Source organism: Gavialis gangeticus, unplaced genomic scaffold, assembly GCF_001723915.1.
Source record: "Gavialis gangeticus isolate Ggan-Ray unplaced genomic scaffold, GavGan_comp1, whole genome shotgun sequence".
NCBI lineage: Eukaryota > Metazoa > Chordata > Crocodylia > Gavialidae > Gavialis > Gavialis gangeticus.
Window position 1 is genome coordinate 11,286,334 of NW_017729004.1, and position 18,792 is coordinate 11,305,125.

An 18,792-nucleotide genomic window follows, 5' to 3' on the forward strand; every position below is an offset into this window, starting at 1 on the left:
CTATTCATCTTGTTGTGATGTTTATAATAGCATTAGGTGCTCAAGGAAGCTGGTGAAAGTAAACCCTAGCTGGTGGGGAGTTACCTGAGAGAAGATGGGTGCAGACACAGAAAGGGAAAAGAAACAGAGGAGGACTGGGAGAGGGCAAAAAATAGTTGGGCTCATACCTGTACTTGCTGATACAAGTACAGAAGAGGACTGAAGAAGAACAGAAGGTTACTGGAGGCATGATATTTGAATTTTAGTTACAGTGTAGGGGCCACCTTGTCTTTGTTCATTGTGTGAATGGACTCTGCTATTCATATTGCTGGTGGATTTGCTGCGGACTGAGAAAACGCACTGTACTCTGGCTCACCATCCACAATGAAAAAGGGAATTTTATGTACCCTATGGACTCAAATAGATGGGTCTCATCTCTGGTATGGACACTTGGCACAATTACTACAGTAACTTGCCCTGGAGTTGCTTTGTAGTGAAGAGCAGACACGTGATCAGCTCTTCCAAGCTAGATGACATTAGAGTTCCTAATCACTAAGCAGTGGGGATCTAGTTTACTGTGGAAAAAATAGACTGGAGAAGCGGATATGCAGCTGAGATGCAGCATGATTTCACTGCTTCACTTCTCACTTTTTGAGGAGTAACTTTACACCCAAGTAAGGTGACATACTGGTAAAAGGCTGTATGCTGTTTGTCCTCTCTACTTTTATCCTGGAGTAAATGTCATCATGTATCTCCATCATTTGGATGATGAAACTTTGTTCTTTAGCTAACTTCTCTCAGTTGATCATTCTTAGTTCTTTGGAAATCTCTTTGTAAAATGTTACTATCTTGAATGTAAGCCATAGCTGAGAATATATGTCCTCCCTTCAGGATGCTTTCTTCGCTAAAAATTTTCCTCTTTTCCTTTGTGATTTCAGACTTTGGTGTTAGCGCATTCTTAGCCACTGGTGGTGATATTACCAGAAATAAAGTGAGAAAAACCTTTGTGGGCACGCCTTGTTGGATGGCGCCAGAAGTCATGGAACAGGTAAATATTTCTACCAGGGATCAAACACTTTAAGTGGCAAAAGAGCCAACACATCTACATTATTTATGAAAAGCTTTCTTGCTGAGGAAGCCTGGCTTTACATGGATGTCCATGGTGACTATTTCTGAGGATGCCACTGCCCATAGACAGTTCAGCCTGGGTAGTTTCATTACAATGCAATATAATCCTGGACCCACCTTGACACTGCAGACAAATCTGAGCACTCTTGGTTGCAGGCCACCCTACCATTTACGTGCAAGTTAGCATCCGCTCTTATTCAAACCAACAGCTGATAAGATCCGGGGCTGTTGCTCAGCCAGACAGTGGTGATAGTTTTGATTCAGTGAATATAGCTGCTCAATTAAAATGGTGGTTAGTGGGCAGGATGGAAGGTTGTATTTGCTCCTTAAACAAGTGCCAGTCCTTTTTTCTTGCTTCTGGTTTGATGTGGGAGGAAGAGTGCATATGTGCACATGCATGCACCTGGAACTCATTGGCCTGGTAAATTCTCCAGCCCTGCTGAGGGCCTAGCTGGCATCTGTATATCTTGACACAGCTGTGGAGGCCTTAACAGGAGCCTGTGGTTTATCCCTGCTGTTCTGTAAATTGCCAATCAACAGTTACTGGAAGTAATATCTGCCCTTTCCTAAGTGGATGTAGAATAGCAGGTCAAAATGTAGGAGCACTCAGTTGGGCTTCTCTTGACTTTGCCCACGTGCGTCTGTGGTGGAGAATCACAAGAAGAGATTTAAGAGGGGAAACCTGAAAGAATAAAGTTGTTTTACAAAGGTCTTTACCCTGGAGAGTCATGTAGTGAAAGTGAAAAGACTTTGATTGCAAATATTCAGTGGTTCTTATTGGGGCACAACTCCTGGAGGCTTGCAAGACCTTGTGCAGGCTGTTAGTGTAAGTGTGTCGCAAGAAATTAAATGGCAAACAAGTCATTAAGTGGGAGATGGACTTTCAAAGGCTGTTGGGAGCATCCTGCTGTTTTCTAGCAGGTATCACTGTGAAACATTATTTCTGGGATTACAGCTAAAAGGCAGAAATGAAAGTAGTGTATATCCTTGATTGCACAGAAAAAACATGTCCCATTTTTTAATTTATTGTGAGGTCATAAATGTTCTTCAATAGCAGTTAGACATGCGATGCCCCAGCATTTCTTGTTTGTCAGTCAAAATCTGCTGTTTCCAAGTATAGTCATGTTTTGCTATAGATAAGGAGTAAAATTTGCTGGCCTAAATTCATGAAATATAAACAAATTGAGGTTATTGTTGTGTTTTGGGTGAAAATCAAGGTTTCTAGAATTCTGAAAAATTGCTAACTGCCTTATATTTGCACACAGGGATTATATAGTACAGTGGAGGACCAGTGCTTTATGTTGGGCATGGCACAAAGCAAGCCCCACACTGTCCTCGACTGCCACTCCAATCCCCGTTTCCTGCCCAGTCCATTACTCCTCTGTCTGCTCCCTGCCCTATCTGCTGCTGTTTCCTGCTCCCTCACCAGTCTGTGCTACATACAGTGTGCGTCACATACAGAGGCCTCCCCCATTCATTTGTGGCAGGCGTGCTACGGATTGGCCACCCCTGCTATAATACATTTGAAACTTGCAAGTGGTTAAAATATTGCAGGATGTGTGCAACTATTACAAGTTTAGCACTGCACTTTGCTCCTGGTTTTCTTTTTGATGATAGTTTAAATCTAATTCTCTGACCTTATTGATCCATATGCAGCATGAGGCAGCTCGTGGCACAGAAGTTTGCAACAAATTTTTTCTTCTCTAATCTAATCTTACAGCTCCACAGAAGCAATGTTGGCATCGTTAAATGGGATAACTGACCAGTTAGAGCATAGAATACTTTTATGATGATCTTCTTAATTTGTAATTTAACAATACATGAATATAGATCACCCAGAACTTGAAAGCCAGAAGAACTTTAAAAAATTGGCATCATATCTTAAAGATTAAACAAAATATCTGGTGTCATCAAAATAAGCACGTCCTCCTAATTAAGTACCGTATTTACTAAAATCCAAGGCAAGTTTTGGCTTTATTTCTTTTACTTCCTTTCAACATGGGGTTAAAAAAAAAAAAAAAAAGTCCCTCATCTTGGATTTGAGCACAAGCCTGGATGGCAAGTAGATGCTGTGGCTCTAACTGGCCCTGAGCCCAGGCTAGGGCCATAGTTAGAGCTGCAGCAATCACCTTACAGCTCCCTCCTCCCCCCTCTCAGCTCCTTCTCTGCAGCCTCTGCCCCCTCTTCCCTTGCTTGCTGTCAGGTACAGCTCTGGCTTCATTCTCTCCTGGGCATGAGGCACATGCAACCTCCAGTCCCTGCCTGACCATGTGGCAGTGGCAGCTTCAGCTCAGGATGTTGCTGGGCTGGAGCTTGCATGTGCTCTGTGTCCAGGAGGGAATCGGGCCAGAGCTGTGCACCTCCGGGGGGGGCAGGCAGAGGGGCAGAGGCTGCAGGGAGCAGTCAGTAGGAGCATAGACACTGTCAGGGGAGGCAGACTGAAATGGGAGCAAGTGGTGGGGGCTGCCTGTCCCCCTGCCACTGCTGTCCGTCGCTGCAGTGGTGGGGAGGATGAATTTAAGACAAGCTTCCAATAATTAGATTCTAAACATGGAAAATGATAACAAATGTATAGATTTCCCATATGTAGAATCTAAAAACTGGGGTGTTGGCTTACATCCAAAGTCATCTTGGATTTGGGTATATACAGTATTGATTTATCTGGTGCTAAGAAATTTGAGCCTACTGGCTTTTTCCAGTTTGTTCTCGTCTGTTCAGTAAGCAGGAAGAGCAAACAATTCAAATGCTTGGATTTTTATAGCTGTGGCTGAAGTCAGTACAGTGTCTTTTTCTCTGCGGTGGAGAAAGCTAGTTAGATGTGAACACCTAATCTGTTTCTAGCGAGGACTTTTGAAATTTGTGTTTAAAAAGAAAAAAAAAAAAGTCGGATACTAGATAGCTTTACTGAACAAATCCATCCTGCACATCCTCAAGTGCAGAAAGTGCTAATGCCTACTAAAGTGGAAGACAGTTGAACAGAAGGCAAAATATTAGGTCTCTAATGATTTCTATTAAACAGAAGGGAGGAATCTGTCAGGAGGCTGGCACAGACTTACAATGCAACATTTTTCAGACTGGTTTTTGGAGTGGAAGTGGTTGTCGCCGAGTTACTCAAGCGGTTGCCTCGAAGGTGCTAGTGAGGCACGTGACGGGGCTGGCGATCCGTTTCCTAGCGGTGCCTGCCTGTTTCGGTGTAATGATTCTCCAGGTTGGTGCGAAGCCAAAGCCCAGTTGAAGGCCATGCCTTTGGACCACGTGGCTCTAACCATTTTGTTTGTATGGTGATATATGAGCCATTTTTGAGCCACAAATGTGGTCTACCTGATGTGCCATCTGACTGAAGCCAGTAAGGAACTCGGAGGAAGAAAGGCATGTCTTTCCTCTGGGTATGGTTGCAACACCAGCTGGAGTTAATGGGAGATGTGTCTTCTAGAGCACATGAGGATAAAGAAAAGAGACCAAAAAAATGTACAAGCTCCATTGCATGCCTTGGGGCAGGGGGGAGATAACGAAAGGTGTAAGTAATGTCTGTTGTGATTTTTCAGGTCAGAGGTTACGATTTCAAGGCCGACATCTGGAGTTTTGGAATCACTGCTATCGAGCTAGCTACGGGGGCCGCTCCGTATCATAAATACCCACCAATGAAGGTGAGCAATGATCTTCAATTACTCACGTTGACAAAAAGCAGTATTATTAGCATTTCTTGAGGCCGTCTTAAAGGAAGCTGTCAGCTCAGTTACTAGACTTCCCTTCATAATTGTACGTATGACACGCCAGAAAACAGTAGTTTTCAAGGCGTATGGGGAAGTGGTTTCTAAAATTAAGCAAAGTGCTTTACTTGTGTGTGGGCTTCCAACAGTGAATAGTTCTGTTGAGATCCATATGTTTTCTCTGTAGAGGCTGTGAAAGCTGTCTCACACTTGCCTTCTTTAAAAATAGCAGACCAGATGTTGGTGGACTAGAGAACAATCAGTTGCATCAACAGCATCTGATAAGGCATCTGGATAAGGAGTCACTATGTTTTTTTTCTTTCCCTATCATATCATTTCTCCCCTTCATCTGCCCATAAAATCTGGCATTGGTTGCCATAGAGAGGTTTCTTAAGGTGCTTGTAACTTCTCTGCACCAGCACTGAAGTGTCTGTCACCAGAATCAGTATAGGATATATGCAGACATTATCCTTTTGGTATAAAATTGTGTAGGGGAATCTACTGAAGTCAAGCCTAGGCGTGATGATAGCAGAGTCCGATGCTGCTGTAGCTAGTGAAGAAACCCTCTCTGTGAACAGGTGGCCTCTTAAGTCATTTTAAATCCCTGTGTTTAATCGGCTGACTGTGACATTTTAGAGTGCTTCAGGATCATACAGGGTGGGGGTATGTGCTCTGAATTTGGCCAGACTTGAGCAGGTGGCTCTTGAGAGACAGACCCTACGAAAACCAGCTTTTCTTAAAACAGGTTCTGCCATTTTTGCACAGGCATGGGAATGAAGCCATGACTTGGGTTTTGCCCTAAATATGGCCTCAGTGCCTTGACATTTCACCTCGCTAGCATTTGTGGGAGAGAAATTTGAGAAGATGTTCCATACAGGTGCAATCCCAACATCATGAAATAAGAGACTTTGTTGCTTCGTTGTTCTCTTTGAGCTGGGTGGTTCAGGGGGAAATGCAGTGGCCATTGAACCTGGTGTGTGCCCAGCCAGTTCTTCTTCAGAGCTAGCCCTTGGGACAAAGTGGGCCAGTGGAGATGGAGAGAAGGAAAGCAAGATGTTTCCTTGCTGCCATCTGCCCCAAATCCAAGGTTTTATTATTTAGGACAATTGTAATCTGAGTGCACGAGAGGTTGAGAGGGCACTCCAAACTTGTTTTGGGAAAGAGAACAAATGACGTGTGGGGAGGTGCAGGGGTCTTAGTGGAGCGCCAGTGGAATAGGGGAACGAGGAAGAATAGTTTTGGGTAATGTTGAGGGAAAGGGGGGTGTGAGGTGGGTATTTGGGGATGGGTGGGTTATAGTGGAAGGAAGGAGGGGTTGATACGGGTTATTGGGGAAATAGGAGGAGTAGAACAGTGTGTGCTGGGACCTGAGACCCTGTCCCTTTGCATCTCTTTTCCCACCCACCATTGGGAGCCATGGTTCTGGTTGTTTCCAGCCCTCTTCCTTATTTTTGTGCATCAGAGGAGGGCCAGTATGGTCATCCCTCCTTACCCACATCATGAGCATCATGGGGTCCCTGCCTGTCTGGGAGTGTCTGAACCACACTCCCTACCGCCAGATATGCACTGTGCTCTGGAAGACTGTCCTTCTAAGGATGGGCAAGACCTGCTCCCTTTCCCCTCATGCGAGCTGTGCCCCAGTAGTGCAATGCAAGGTTCTCCTTGTGCTCTGAAAACCAGGACATGCAACATTGAAAGGCAGTGCCTTCAAGGGTGGGTATTCAAGTCGCACCTGAGTGTGGCGGGGAAGTGTATTACCTTCTTGCCACACTTGCACTTTGAGCAATGCCCCAAGCTCACATGCTCACTCTGCCTTTGAACTGTACTGAACAGGACTTGTATACACACCTGCTTTTCAGCCAAACTCTTAGCCTGCTCCACAGAAACAATGAAGTTTTACAATCCCTTCACTCTTATGTACGTGATGCCACTGTTCTTTCACCTGTCCATTGTTAAATGCTTTCTTCTTCGTAACGGTTGATGTGGCATGGCAAGAAAACTCCTGAGCTAAGGCATACTGGACTCCTCCAGGTACCCACACACGGAAGGAGGTCTTAGGACTGACACCACCAGAGAAGGACACGGCCCATCCAGATGAACATCTGTCTCAGTCGCAGCTCTGCCAAACTTTTTCCAGTAATCCCTCTCTACTTCAACACTCCCAGACCTTAACTGAGTGAATGCCATTTGAGTTCTTGCAGACCATTCCCATAGGCTGTTGTCAGCCCCAGGGGGGCAGAGTAAAGGTTGCTTCTTCATATCTGAGTTTTCAGAACTTTGAATTTTGCCCTTCATAATTTTGTAGATGTGACTGGCTGGAGCATTAGCCTGGCTGGAGGCTGCAAGTTGATCTCGTGTCTGTTGAGTAGCCCAAGTAAGTTGAGCTGATGGTCTCAGCCTTGGGTATTCCAGGCGGGTGACTTGGGCAATTTACTTGGAGAGGTGGCATTTCCTGTTATAGGTTCTGGTGGGTCTTGTTGCTGGATACCATTTTGAAGGGTGACTTAGAACAGCATCTTTCGAGTCCAGGATCTGCGTATTTAATATCTTTTTAGGTGGGATTGCTGAAGGCTGGGGGAGGTTTGCTTCAAACCTGCTCTTGTGCAGTAATGGAGCAGCTTGGATAGAGAGCAGTGTTTTTGTTTGTTTGTTTGTATCCACATTTACAAAACAGGAAGGCTTTTCTACATGCAACCTGATTTTAGGAAAGGTATGATGGAAGTAAATGAAGCAATGCAGTAGGAAGGTGTTGGAAGAGAGAGAGGTGGTCTGGAATGAGGACCAAAGTAACCACCTTTTAAAATGCACCTTTCTCAGTGTATAGAAGAGATTATACAACACGGTTTCCTAGGGCTTTGGACTGTAGTCCAGGAGGTCCCTTCCTTCCCTGTGTTCATGCTGTGCAAACTCTTCTCTCACTTCCCATTGCTTGCATTGTCTGAAAAATGGTTTCTCTTCATCCTTGATCTGTGGCATTGGCATTGTAACAGCTGCCTCTTGCTATACAGCATGATGGATTGTGCTTCTGGAGCCTTTGGACCTCAGAATATTTCTGTGTGATGGGCGCTTTGTTCAAGTAACAGGCCGATCCCTTTGTCAGATGCATTTGGTGAACAAAAGGCAGGCCTATTCCGCTTCATACGCTCCAGATTGTCAAATCTGTGGTTGGAAATTGTATTGCTGCTTTACAATGCTGGTCAAATTTCTGCAAAAATGGCAGGATTAGTGCTGAATTAGGCAGGTTTTGTCAGGTGGTATTTAATGAAACAAACATTTTCCGAAGAACAATTTCATTTTATTCAAAATCAGTACTTTTAATAAGATTGAGTAGTGTGAAAATGCACCTTCTTTACTATATATGGACGTTGTGCCAAGTTTAACTTCAGCTTTTAAACCAAATCCTTTAAACAGGTGGAAAACCCTTTGTGAGGGGGGTCTTATTTCGATTTTAAAGTGGCTAGTTTTATTTTAACTCGGATTCCTAATTGACTTGAGCCGTACTTAAATAAGCCAGTCTTTTAAACTAAGAGGGTCTACACGAGTTTGCACTGCTTCAAATCCATCTATTAAAATATACATACTTAATATTATTATTCCAACTTTCATGCATAGACAAAGTCTTGAACAGCTGTGCTGTTTGCAGATGCAGTTAATGTTCGTAACAAAGCAGCCATGAATTCAGATGAGCCGCTTCTGCTGTTGTCAGTAGTAGTTTCCCGTGCGACTGTAGATGGTTGGTAACATTTTTACACCAGTTATTTTGGACTGGGCTCACTGCATTCAAACTGCAAGTTCAGACTTTGTTTATAAATGTCACTAGGCAGCAATTTCTATTTTCATATTGTCACTAGAAAATGTAACTTCCACTTTCATTAGCCTGTATAATTCTGCCTGAATTGATGGGCCATTGCTGTTTTACAGCTGTAGAAATGTCTTCAAATATATTGCTTGCTGGTTCTCTTTCTAAAATTGGCATAGTCTGTACAACAGTAATGACAAGTGAAAATGGAAGCAAGGGCAATTTTTTTTCTTTTGTTTCGAATGCCTTTGCTGCGTTGAGTTGAACAGAAGAAATCAGTTTGACCTGGCGGGTGCATGGGGTGGTGAGAGCACAAGTTTATCTTATCATCCATGTGGCCTTTCTGTTTGCATTAATAATTAACACAATTTCTGACTCGCTCCCCACTTCCTCCTATGACTAAGGAGACGCCTTTGGGCAGATCAGGAGAGAACATTTGAACCTAAGGTCTTGCGTGAACCATCTCAAGGCACAAATGAGTAGACTTGGCAGAAAAACTGTTGCCCTTCTGCTTTCCTTTGAGGCTGCACCATGCTGGTGTGGCTGACCTAGAAATTTGCCCGGACCTGGCATTCATCCTGCAGCCTGGGTCTTTTTAAAGTGTAAAGGGTCATGATGAGCATCGGCAGAAAGCCTCATTCTGCCTTTTTGCAGGGAGTTTATACAAGTGCCATCTCTAACACCTGGCTCTTCAGGAGAATTTTTGGTCCCCCCAGATGTTTACAGTGGACTTGATTCTTTCAGGTGTTAATGCTGACACTACAGAACGATCCCCCTTCTTTGGAGACTGGAGTGCAAGATAAAGAAATGCTGAAAAAGTATGGGAAATCGTTTAGGAAGATGATTTCCTCATGCCTGCAGAAGGACCCGGAGAAAAGGTAAGGGTGTCCCCATCGCTACCACCAGACACGCACATAATTGAAAAACCCAGCACATCTCGGTCTTTAAAGCTGTTGTGCCCGAGATACCTCTATAGTCTCTGAGCTGCAATTGAATGCAGAAGGCTTGCTATGTAATGGTAAATTGTCCTTGCTATCCTTATTGATTAACAAAGGTAGACTATTCAGCACTGTGTGCAAGTGGCTTAGACGTGCGCACGTCCCTGGTGAAGTAACACAGGCTCCATCTAGGCCACTGTTCCCCAGTATCCTACCCCCTGGAGGGGTTCATTGTAGTTCCTGTCTTGCATCTAGTTAAAATTGCAGTGGGTTTTTTCTGTCTCAGTAATTACAGGTTGCCTGCTGCATATTTACCTGAGGAGCTCTTCAGATAAACTTCTGTTTTTAAATTCATAAAAACAGGGATGGATCAACTAGCTTAATTATGAGGAGTATTTATTTATGGAGAGTAGCAAGGTAAAATGTTGGCAGCTGATTTCCCTTGGTCTTCTCTCTATACACATCCTTTTGAAATGTCCAGATGCACTGGGTTTTAAGTTGTACTTGCTGCAAATGAGCAAGTTTGTTCTGCATTGTGAGAGAAGTGGAGCAGAACATGAGCTTGTGGTTCCCAGTTTATTACTGTTGGCTTATTTGGTGGTAACTTTTAAAGCCTCAGTCAAGTTCTCTGGTACAAGGCCACATTTCTACAGGTAAAACTATGACGGTGCTCTAATCTAGGAATGCTCACTAACCATTGCCAGCTCTGGGTCGCCTGCCTCCTCTGCCCCCCAACCTTTCCCTAGGTTGCTAGCTCAGTGCAGAGTGGCTGCTGGTAACAGCCACTCTTGAAGGGAAGGCTTGAACTGAAATGCATCTTTGAGGTGAAGCCCTTGGGTTTACATCCTCCATGAATTGCTCTGAAAGAAGTTTTTCAAACAGAATCGTACTATTTTTTTTTTTTTTATTCTCCAAAATATGAAGGTTATTTCTTAATAAACCACACTGTAAAGAAGCAGAAGCATTTATGGAGACTAAAAATAAACCTTCTTTATCCCCGGAGTCAGCAGGTCACGGCTGGGGAAGATTAGACTTTTCATACGGCACTATAATTAAGGCTCTCTTTGATTCCCCAGTACAGCAGAGCATCGCTTTAGGGCTCTATACAGCCTTGATATAAATGGCATAGTTTTTTTATAACTGACTAAACTTGGCACGCTTAATGAACCTGATGGGATTCCAGGCAGAGGGTGGTACCAGTTCCTCCTGGTTTGACTCTCATTTCTTCCTTTTTTTAACAGCATGATCATATACATGATGAGCTAGAGCTCGCATGGACTGGGATTAAACATTACCACTTTTTCACACATCGCATACTCTTCTCTCCTTGCTGCCACAAACACCCACCAGTCTGAAGTGAGCATGCATGTTAGCAGCCAGTAATCAACAGCTTGGTGTTCACTCGAGGAACTGAGGCTCTAATATTGCCAGTTGTTCTGTGCAGGTATAAACCCACTGCTCTCATGGGAAGCTAGAGGTCTGCCTACAGGAAACAACTTGTATGGCAAAGATAGTACCAGCACAGATTTACACCCCCACTGCAGAGTGCATTACAGCTGTAGAAGCCTGGTATACCCAGAGTGAACAGGAGAGGAGTGTTTTGTAACACTGTTTTAATTAGGAACAGGAGCTTCCCAATTCAGCTCTTTTACCATAGTAATACTGTAGTTAATAAAATGCTAGTAAGGATTTAACTTCAGCGTGTCACTGTTAAACACAGTTGCTTATATTTCTTTTAGCACTGTAAATTATCCTTTCATAGAGGTTTGCAGCTTTTGAAAATCCCTATGAACCCTTGAATACATCTTTGCTTTCCCATGTCTCAAGCACTTAATATGCTTAACTTTATTTCTTTCCCTCCTGATTTTTGACCTTTTCCATTTGGCAAAGATGGATCATCTCATTTGGTTTTAATGGAACTAGAAAAAAAGCTCTTGCTTAATGGTGCAACATCAATACTGCACTGTTCCCATGGTAGTCTGATCTTTCATTGTCACTTGAGCCAGGTCATTTTTCTGTGATCTCTCTCTCAAAAAAAAAGTTGAATTCAGCATCAGAATGCGAGTAGTTTTTTCTTGACAAGTTTATCTTTTTAAAGCAGGGTAAACCCAAGCCACAGCTTGCCTTGTGCTATCGGAAATGTGTTTAAAGAACAGGCCAACTCTACTCTAAGGGTACGAGCTCCACTCGGCTTTCCTTGTTGTAAGCAGGCTGCAATCGTGAGGCAAGCCACAAATCAGTTGCCTTCAAAAGCAGCTTTTATAACCATTTTTTTCCTCCCTCTTATTAATAGACCAACAGCTGCTGAACTTTTAAGACACAAATTTTTCACGAAAGCAAAGGTAGGCAAACACTTCCTAACTTTTGTCACTCACTATTTCCAATTGGTGGGAGCTCTGTTTAGGAAGAAGCATGTTGGGTGGTATAAATCTTTGCAGGTCTGCATTTCTGGCTGATTGTGTATGCTGACTGAGTAAGGGAAATGGGTACAATAAAATTGTTACCTGAGATCTCATCGCGGCCCTTCCTGAAAGTTATGATGCAGAAAATCTTAAGAGATTTAACATTGTCCCTGGGTTTCTTTCCTTTCCCTCTGCTTATAATGGCACATTTCTGAAGGTCCCACTGTGGAAGCAGTAAATAAGACTAACATTTCAGACATCTCTAAAAACCAGCCTGCTGTGCCTTCTTTAAGTAATGTAAGGACTGAGACTGCCCAAGAATTTCCAGCAAATGTTGTGCCTCCCATACAAATAGCATAACTCCCATTTCTAGCTCTGAAAATTCGCTTGCAAGAAATCAGACTTTAATTCTGCTTCTGCGTCATGGTTGAATATTTATGTATTTCTTGCCCTAGATTTTGGGCAAAGATAACTTTTGAGGGAAGCAGCACTTAAAGGGAAGAATTCCCAAGATGGATGGAAGCGATGCAATATTTCTCTGGTTGCTTTCAAACTTCAACTTTTGGCTTGTTCATTGTCCCAAGGTGTATGGACTAATGGGCAGAGGGCATACGGAGGCGGCAAAATGATGAATGCCTCTAATTTCAGGGCGAACATTCCCTGTGTTCCAGCTCTAGCAATATCATTTAATTATGAAAAGGCCTAATGAAGCTGTTCATTGGTTGGGTTGTGCGTTTCTTAAATCTTCCACATCTGACTAAGACTGATTGTTCTGTTGTTTATCGCATGTAAAACCTTCACCCACATTTTTATTGAATTGCTCTGAAGGAATGTACATCATAAAAAATTAGTGTTTCCACACATAAGGGCAATGTTCACACCAGAACCTCAAGTGAAAAAGTGTATGTTGATTTGATTTTTATGTATGTGAAATATTTAAGTATCATTGGATGTGAAGCTGGACAGTTTGTTTTTTTTGGTGGTGGTTGGGGTGAATCAGAATCATTATAATCATGTGTTTTGTGTACTGAAGGTGAAGTAGATGCGGCTTTTAGAGAGAGGTATTTTAATGCAAGATCTAGTTCACATTTTGTCCAAATTGCAAGCAGTATGCAGCACATTATAAATGGCGTGTGCTGTTTCCAGTGCTGCTCTATAACCTCTTTTTCCTGCTGCAATTTCTGGGTCAGAATTGGACTGAACTGTTCTGCCCCTAGATGCTGATATCTGCTAGCTAGAAGGGACCCTTTTGGGACAACAAAGGAAAATGGGTGGAACGAGGAGGGCAGAAGCTAAATTTACTTTGGTGTAGGCTGAGGAAATAGAAAGCCTTTGAAAACTGATGGTATGGACTATACTGGATACAATTCTGCAGACCTCTGACTTGTTTCCTACAACTTTTTTAACTTTTATTTTCTGGGGACAAATTGTATTGCAGGGATTCAGTAGAATTTTAGGGAACACAAACCTGGCATTTTCCACTTCTTAATCCCATGTCACTTTACAGGAGGGACTGTCGGTCACTGATGAAAAGGTACTTGGGATTAACAGGGGGTGTTGATTGTGGCTGTGTTGGTCTAAGGACACAGGCAGGCAAGGTTCTTTGGGTAAATGAACATCTTTTATTAGACTAACTGAATAGCTGGAAAAATTGTTCTTTGCAAGCTTTTTGGGCACAAACACCCTTCAGACATGGGGAGAGTCTGCTGTTTTGTGTTCTGGATGGAATACAAGTCAATATGCAAAATGCAGGTTTGTGAAAACGCAAATGTGTGGCAATGAGGATCAGAGGGATGGGATACAATAGGTGTGAGGCAGGCAGGTGGTGGTGCGGGGAAGGGGATATTGACCTGCTGATAGAACATAACTGGCAGACAGGTTACCTGGGGTTATTGGGTGGCAGGTAGGTTGTAATGTGCCATAAATCCAGTGTCTAGATTTAGTCCATGATTTTTTTTGCACCCAGTAGATTTATGGAGTGAAGTTCGTAGGCTTGTCTATAAAAGGTGTTTTGTAAATTCCCTTTGAGGTTTAGAACAGAGATTGGAGAGAGAGTGGTTGCCTTGTGAGAAGTGTGCACCCACGGGTAATTGGGTATTTTTGTCTTTGATAGATTTCCGGTGTGCATTCATTCTGGTACGCAGTTTGGTTTGTCCTATGTATTTTCTATCGTGGCATTTAGTGCAGTGGATGAGAGATTACATTTCTGGAGGTGCAGCTGTAAGATCCAGGAATGGTGATAGTTCTGTTGTGGGGTGTAGCTATGGTGGGGGCGGTGGAGATGTGTTGGCAGGTTTTACATTTCTTGTCCTGGCATGGTCTGGGTCTATTCAGTGTGTTTTGGGCCATAGGAAGTTTGCTTCTCACTTCTTTGAGAGTGGAGAGGTTAGTGCTTATTTTAAAAGCTAGCGTGGGTGGTTCTGGGAAGATTTCTTTAAGAAATGGGTCTTCCAGTATGGGTTGTAATTGTTTGGGATTAACATGCACTTTAGGGAAATTAATGTGCTAGAGAAGGAACAGTAACTTTAAAAAAAAATTTTTTTTTTTTATTTACCTCTTGGAAACTTTAAGACAAAGGTATGTTAGCTTCCAAACAGTGCAAGATGCTTCCTGGTGCTAGCAAAACGTTTTTATTGCCACAGTTATGCCTATTGAGCCATAAATGACCTATACCAGTAAAAAAGTGAACTTGATACTGAAATTTTTCTCTTTCAGAATAAAGAATTTCTACAAGAAAAGATGCTGCAGAGAGCACCAACAATTACTGAACGATCCAAAAAGGTACCAAGATGCAGCCATTGGGAATTGACTGCCTCTGTTGAGCAGTGATGTTTCAGTTCATACGCTTCATTAAGTTAATTTTTTGCACCAATTATTAGTTAGCATGGCAATTAGTCTAGTCTAATGCTTACTCATCCTTTGTCAAGTCCTCAAACGGCTTATCCAAGCTATGCATCACCTTGGATATTCTGACCGCTTTTACCAAGCAACATTAATGCTTCAAACTATCTGCTTCGTCTGGTAGCTCTTTGTCTTTTGGCCGAGCAGGTCCGGCGAGTCCCTGGTTCCAGCGGGCGGCTTCATAAAACTGAGGATGGCGGCTGGGAGTGGAGTGATGATGAACTAGATGAAGAAAGTGAGGAAGGCAGAGCAGCAATTTCACAGCTCAGGGTGAGCACACAGGCCTTGCGATGCTTGTATTTGCAACGTGGGAGCACTTGAGGCCATAGCTGTTTCGTTAAGTGCTATTTGTTTTTAGTAAGAGAGAAGCCTTGCCTTGAAGAGTTTACATCTGAATAGACAAGGTAACCTTGTCTGAGAGAAGTTTTAAAAGCTGTATTGAGGCACAGAGCTTGCAACACAGCAAGGTAATGCAAGGAGTGTGTGGCAAAGCTGGAAACTAAATTCAGATCTCCTAGATTCCAGTCCAGTGCTTTAATACTGTCGAACAGGGATAGGCAAAGTCTGTCTGGTAGTGGACTCCATTTCCCAGAAGCCCCTGCTCATGCCACTGGGGGCGGTTTCCATGGAGACCCCAACACCAGCCACCTTGTGATAACCTGGGCTGGGGTTTCTGTGGAGACCAGCCCCAGCGGTGCTGGTAGGGCACATGGTAAGGTGGGGAGCTGCTCTGGGGCCAGGCTGGGATCTTGTGGCAGTGACAGCATGGACCAGAGGTGGGGCAGAGTCACAATCTGCAGCCTACCTGCTCTGGGCAGGGGTGTGCAGACAGGGGGTTGTGACTCTGCCCTGGCTTCTTGCAGTGGTGACAGTGTGGTTCAGAGCCATGATCCTCTGCCTGCATGCCCCTGCCCAGAGTATGCAAATATATATTTTTTTATATTTTTTTTAATTTTAACATTTTTTTTAAAATTTATTTATTTATTTTTTGCAACTGCATCCCATTGCTAACTGATGTTTAGTTCATGATCTCCCACAGGGGTAGGCAACCTCCAGCACACGTGCCAGAGTGGCATGTGAAAGCATTTGGTTGGCACCTGAGCCTCAGGGCAGGTGGCGGGGAAGGGGAACAGGGTTGTGCTGTCACAACAAGAATCAAGCCCCTCATGGCTCCTCTGCCATCCACCCTAGCACACCAACATCTTACACCTTTATTGATGAGTGGTTTTGGCACTCTGCCAAAAAACATTGCCAACCTCTGATCTATCAAAACCCCAAGGCCCTTCTTGGCAATTTTGCCGCCATCCAGTTATCTTCCCTTATGTATGTTTGCTTTTAATTATTCTTCCTTAGATGTGGCATCTTGCATTTGTCTGCACTGAACCTCATCCTGTTCCTTCTAGCCCAGCTTTCCAACCAGTCAAGATCCCTGTGAATTTTGCTCCTCTCTTCCAATGTGTTCAGTCCTCCCCAGTTGCCATCTACAAGTTGGTTCCAGAAACTCTCAGTCCTGGCATTAAAATAATTAACACGTTAAATAGCACCAGACACAGGACAGACCCCTGTGGACACCATTTGAAACCTGCCATTCTCACACAGATTAATTTATAATTACCCTTTGCTTGAGGTTGAGACGACAAGATGGGTAATGATTGTAAGTTCACAGTTCTTCAACTTGCTTTTGAGTAGGTCATGTAAGATTTTATCAAAACCCTCACTAAAGTACAAGTACACAACTTGTATTTCCACAAGAGGAGGCTGAGAGGGGATCTGGTGGCCATTTACAAACTCACCAGGGGGGACCAGTGGGAATTGGGGGAGGCTTTGTTCCCCCAGGCACCACCCGGGGTCACTAGGAAGAACGGTCACAAATTGTTAGCAAGAAGGTTCAGGCTGGACTTCAGGAGACACTACTTCATGGTTAGGGCTGCCAGGCTTTGGAACAGGCTCCCAAGGGAGGTGGTGCTCTCCTTCCTTGGGGGTCTTCAAGAGGAGGCTGGACAGATATTTGGCTGGGGTGATATGACCCTGGCACCTGTTCCTGCCCGGGGCAGAGGGTCGGACCAGATGATCTGTTTAGGTCCCTCCCGACCCTAAGCGCTATGACACTATGATACAACTTGTTCTTAATTCCATGCTGCCTGCTCATGATCAGCCTTCCCTCCTCTAGGTGCTTGCAAATTGATGACTGTAATTTGTTCCAGTAAGTTCCCAAGTATCTGACTGTCCATAATTCCCTGGATCTGCCTGTTGGCCCCACTCCCCTCTAAAAAGAAAAGGGGGGGGCACAATGTTGACCCTTTTTTTTTCAGTCCTCTGGAACATCACCCATCTTCCACAGCTTTGTAAATATTGTCTGGGGCTCTGAGATCCCTTCTGCAAGTTCTGTTAAAACCCTGGGATGAAATAGAGTTGGGTATTTAAAATTCAGTAAAAGAGACCAGTAAAAGAAAAAAAAAACAAAAAAACAAAAACCCCAAAAAACAAAGAAGGCCCAATGGGTCCAAATAATACACAGAAAAAGCACAAATTTTCCATTAAGAAATGTCAAAAATCTTATTTCTGTTAAGAAAACTACTAGTTTTTTCATAAAAATTGTTATAATCTTTGCCCAGTCAAAAAATATGTGGTCATTTGATTAGATTGCCAACCCTGGGATGAAGTGCCTCAGGCTGTGCTGGCTTAAGTTCATTCAAATGCATCAAAAGTTTTCTAATGCTCCATTTCATTATCATGACCCTTGGCCTTTCCCTTTCCTTGTTTATATAATTTTTGTTAGTCATCTCTTTGTGGCTGTTTTTGTGAAGGCTGAGGCAGCATAGTTGTTTAGTAGCTCTGCCTTTTGGATCCTCTGTTAATAGCTTACCCTCTTAACAGCAATGGACCCATACTTTCCTTAGTTTTTCTTTCCTGACCAGCGTATTTATAGAACCCTTTCCTTAACTCCTCTTGCTGAATGTAATTCGCTTTTTGTATCGTTGCCTCCCTGATTCTGTTCCTAGAAATTCATCTTTCTCGGTATGATTTCTTAGTGATTTTTGCCCTTCCTCCCATTGCCCGCATGTTTTTCCTTTTGATTTTGAGGCACCAAGAAGCAACCTGTATGGCCACACTGGTCTCCTGCCATTCTTGTGCTTCCATTGTGTTGGAATAGCTTCTTGCTGAGCTTCCAGTACTGTGCCCTTTAGAAACTGCCAGGCCTTGTGGGCCCCGTTTATCCTTCAGCTTGTCCTCTCATGATATCTAGGCTATTATTTCTGAGCTGGTTGAAATCCACCCTCTTGAAATCCAGTGTTAACTCTGCTAACCTCCTGCTTTATCCATCTTTGAATCATGAGTTCTAGTATGTCTACTCCCAAGTTTCCCATCACCATCTCATCCTTAACCAATTCTTTCCTATTGGTATGTTTATCACATAACCAGGGATGTTGAATATATGGCCCCTGGGCTGGATCCAGCCCATGGAGCCATATTATCCAGGCTGTGGGTCTTTGGGCTGATTCCATGTACGACATGGGATAGTCCCTAGCCCCACATGTGCAGGATGCTGTGCCTCATGCAACATCGGATGGGGTCAGTTTGGGGCACATGCTGCAATGCAGTGCCTGTGCCAGACCAGCTCTGCACGCTGCCTCCTAGGCATGGTCAAATCAGGCAGTGTCAGAACCTGCATGCAGGGCTAATGCGACAGGATGCCACATGCAGTGTGCTTTGTGCTTGGTCCCCTGTACCCAGTGCAGCATGTGTGGCCAGCCCAGCCCAGCCCAGCCCAGCCCCTTGTGCATCAGTCCCAGGGTTCGCTCTGCCCCTGGTGCCTGGCTGCATGTGTGAGTTCGTGCCGAATTATAGAAGGACTGAATTAAGCACAGGTTCAGACCTGGATGTTCAATTTAAAACTTTTATTGTTTCACAAATTCATAAACTAAGGGTGTCTG

The 18,792-nt window shown here is 43.7% G+C and overlaps 1 protein-coding gene across 2 annotated transcripts in view; it reads left to right on the forward strand.

Moving 5' to 3' along the window:
• Positions 1-18,792, forward strand: part of OXSR1 (oxidative stress responsive 1) — a 180,219-nt gene that overhangs the window by 133,856 nt on the left and 27,571 nt on the right. For both annotated transcript variants that reach the window (XM_019508089.1, XM_019508091.1), the window contains 6 exons: positions 918-1,027; positions 4,653-4,754; positions 9,361-9,494; positions 11,848-11,896; positions 14,672-14,737; positions 15,005-15,127. In XM_019508089.1, coding sequence (XP_019363634.1) covers positions 918-1,027; positions 4,653-4,754; positions 9,361-9,494; positions 11,848-11,896; positions 14,672-14,737; positions 15,005-15,127 — 584 coding nt within the window. The remainder of the gene's footprint in view (positions 1-917; positions 1,028-4,652; positions 4,755-9,360; positions 9,495-11,847; positions 11,897-14,671; positions 14,738-15,004; positions 15,128-18,792) is intronic.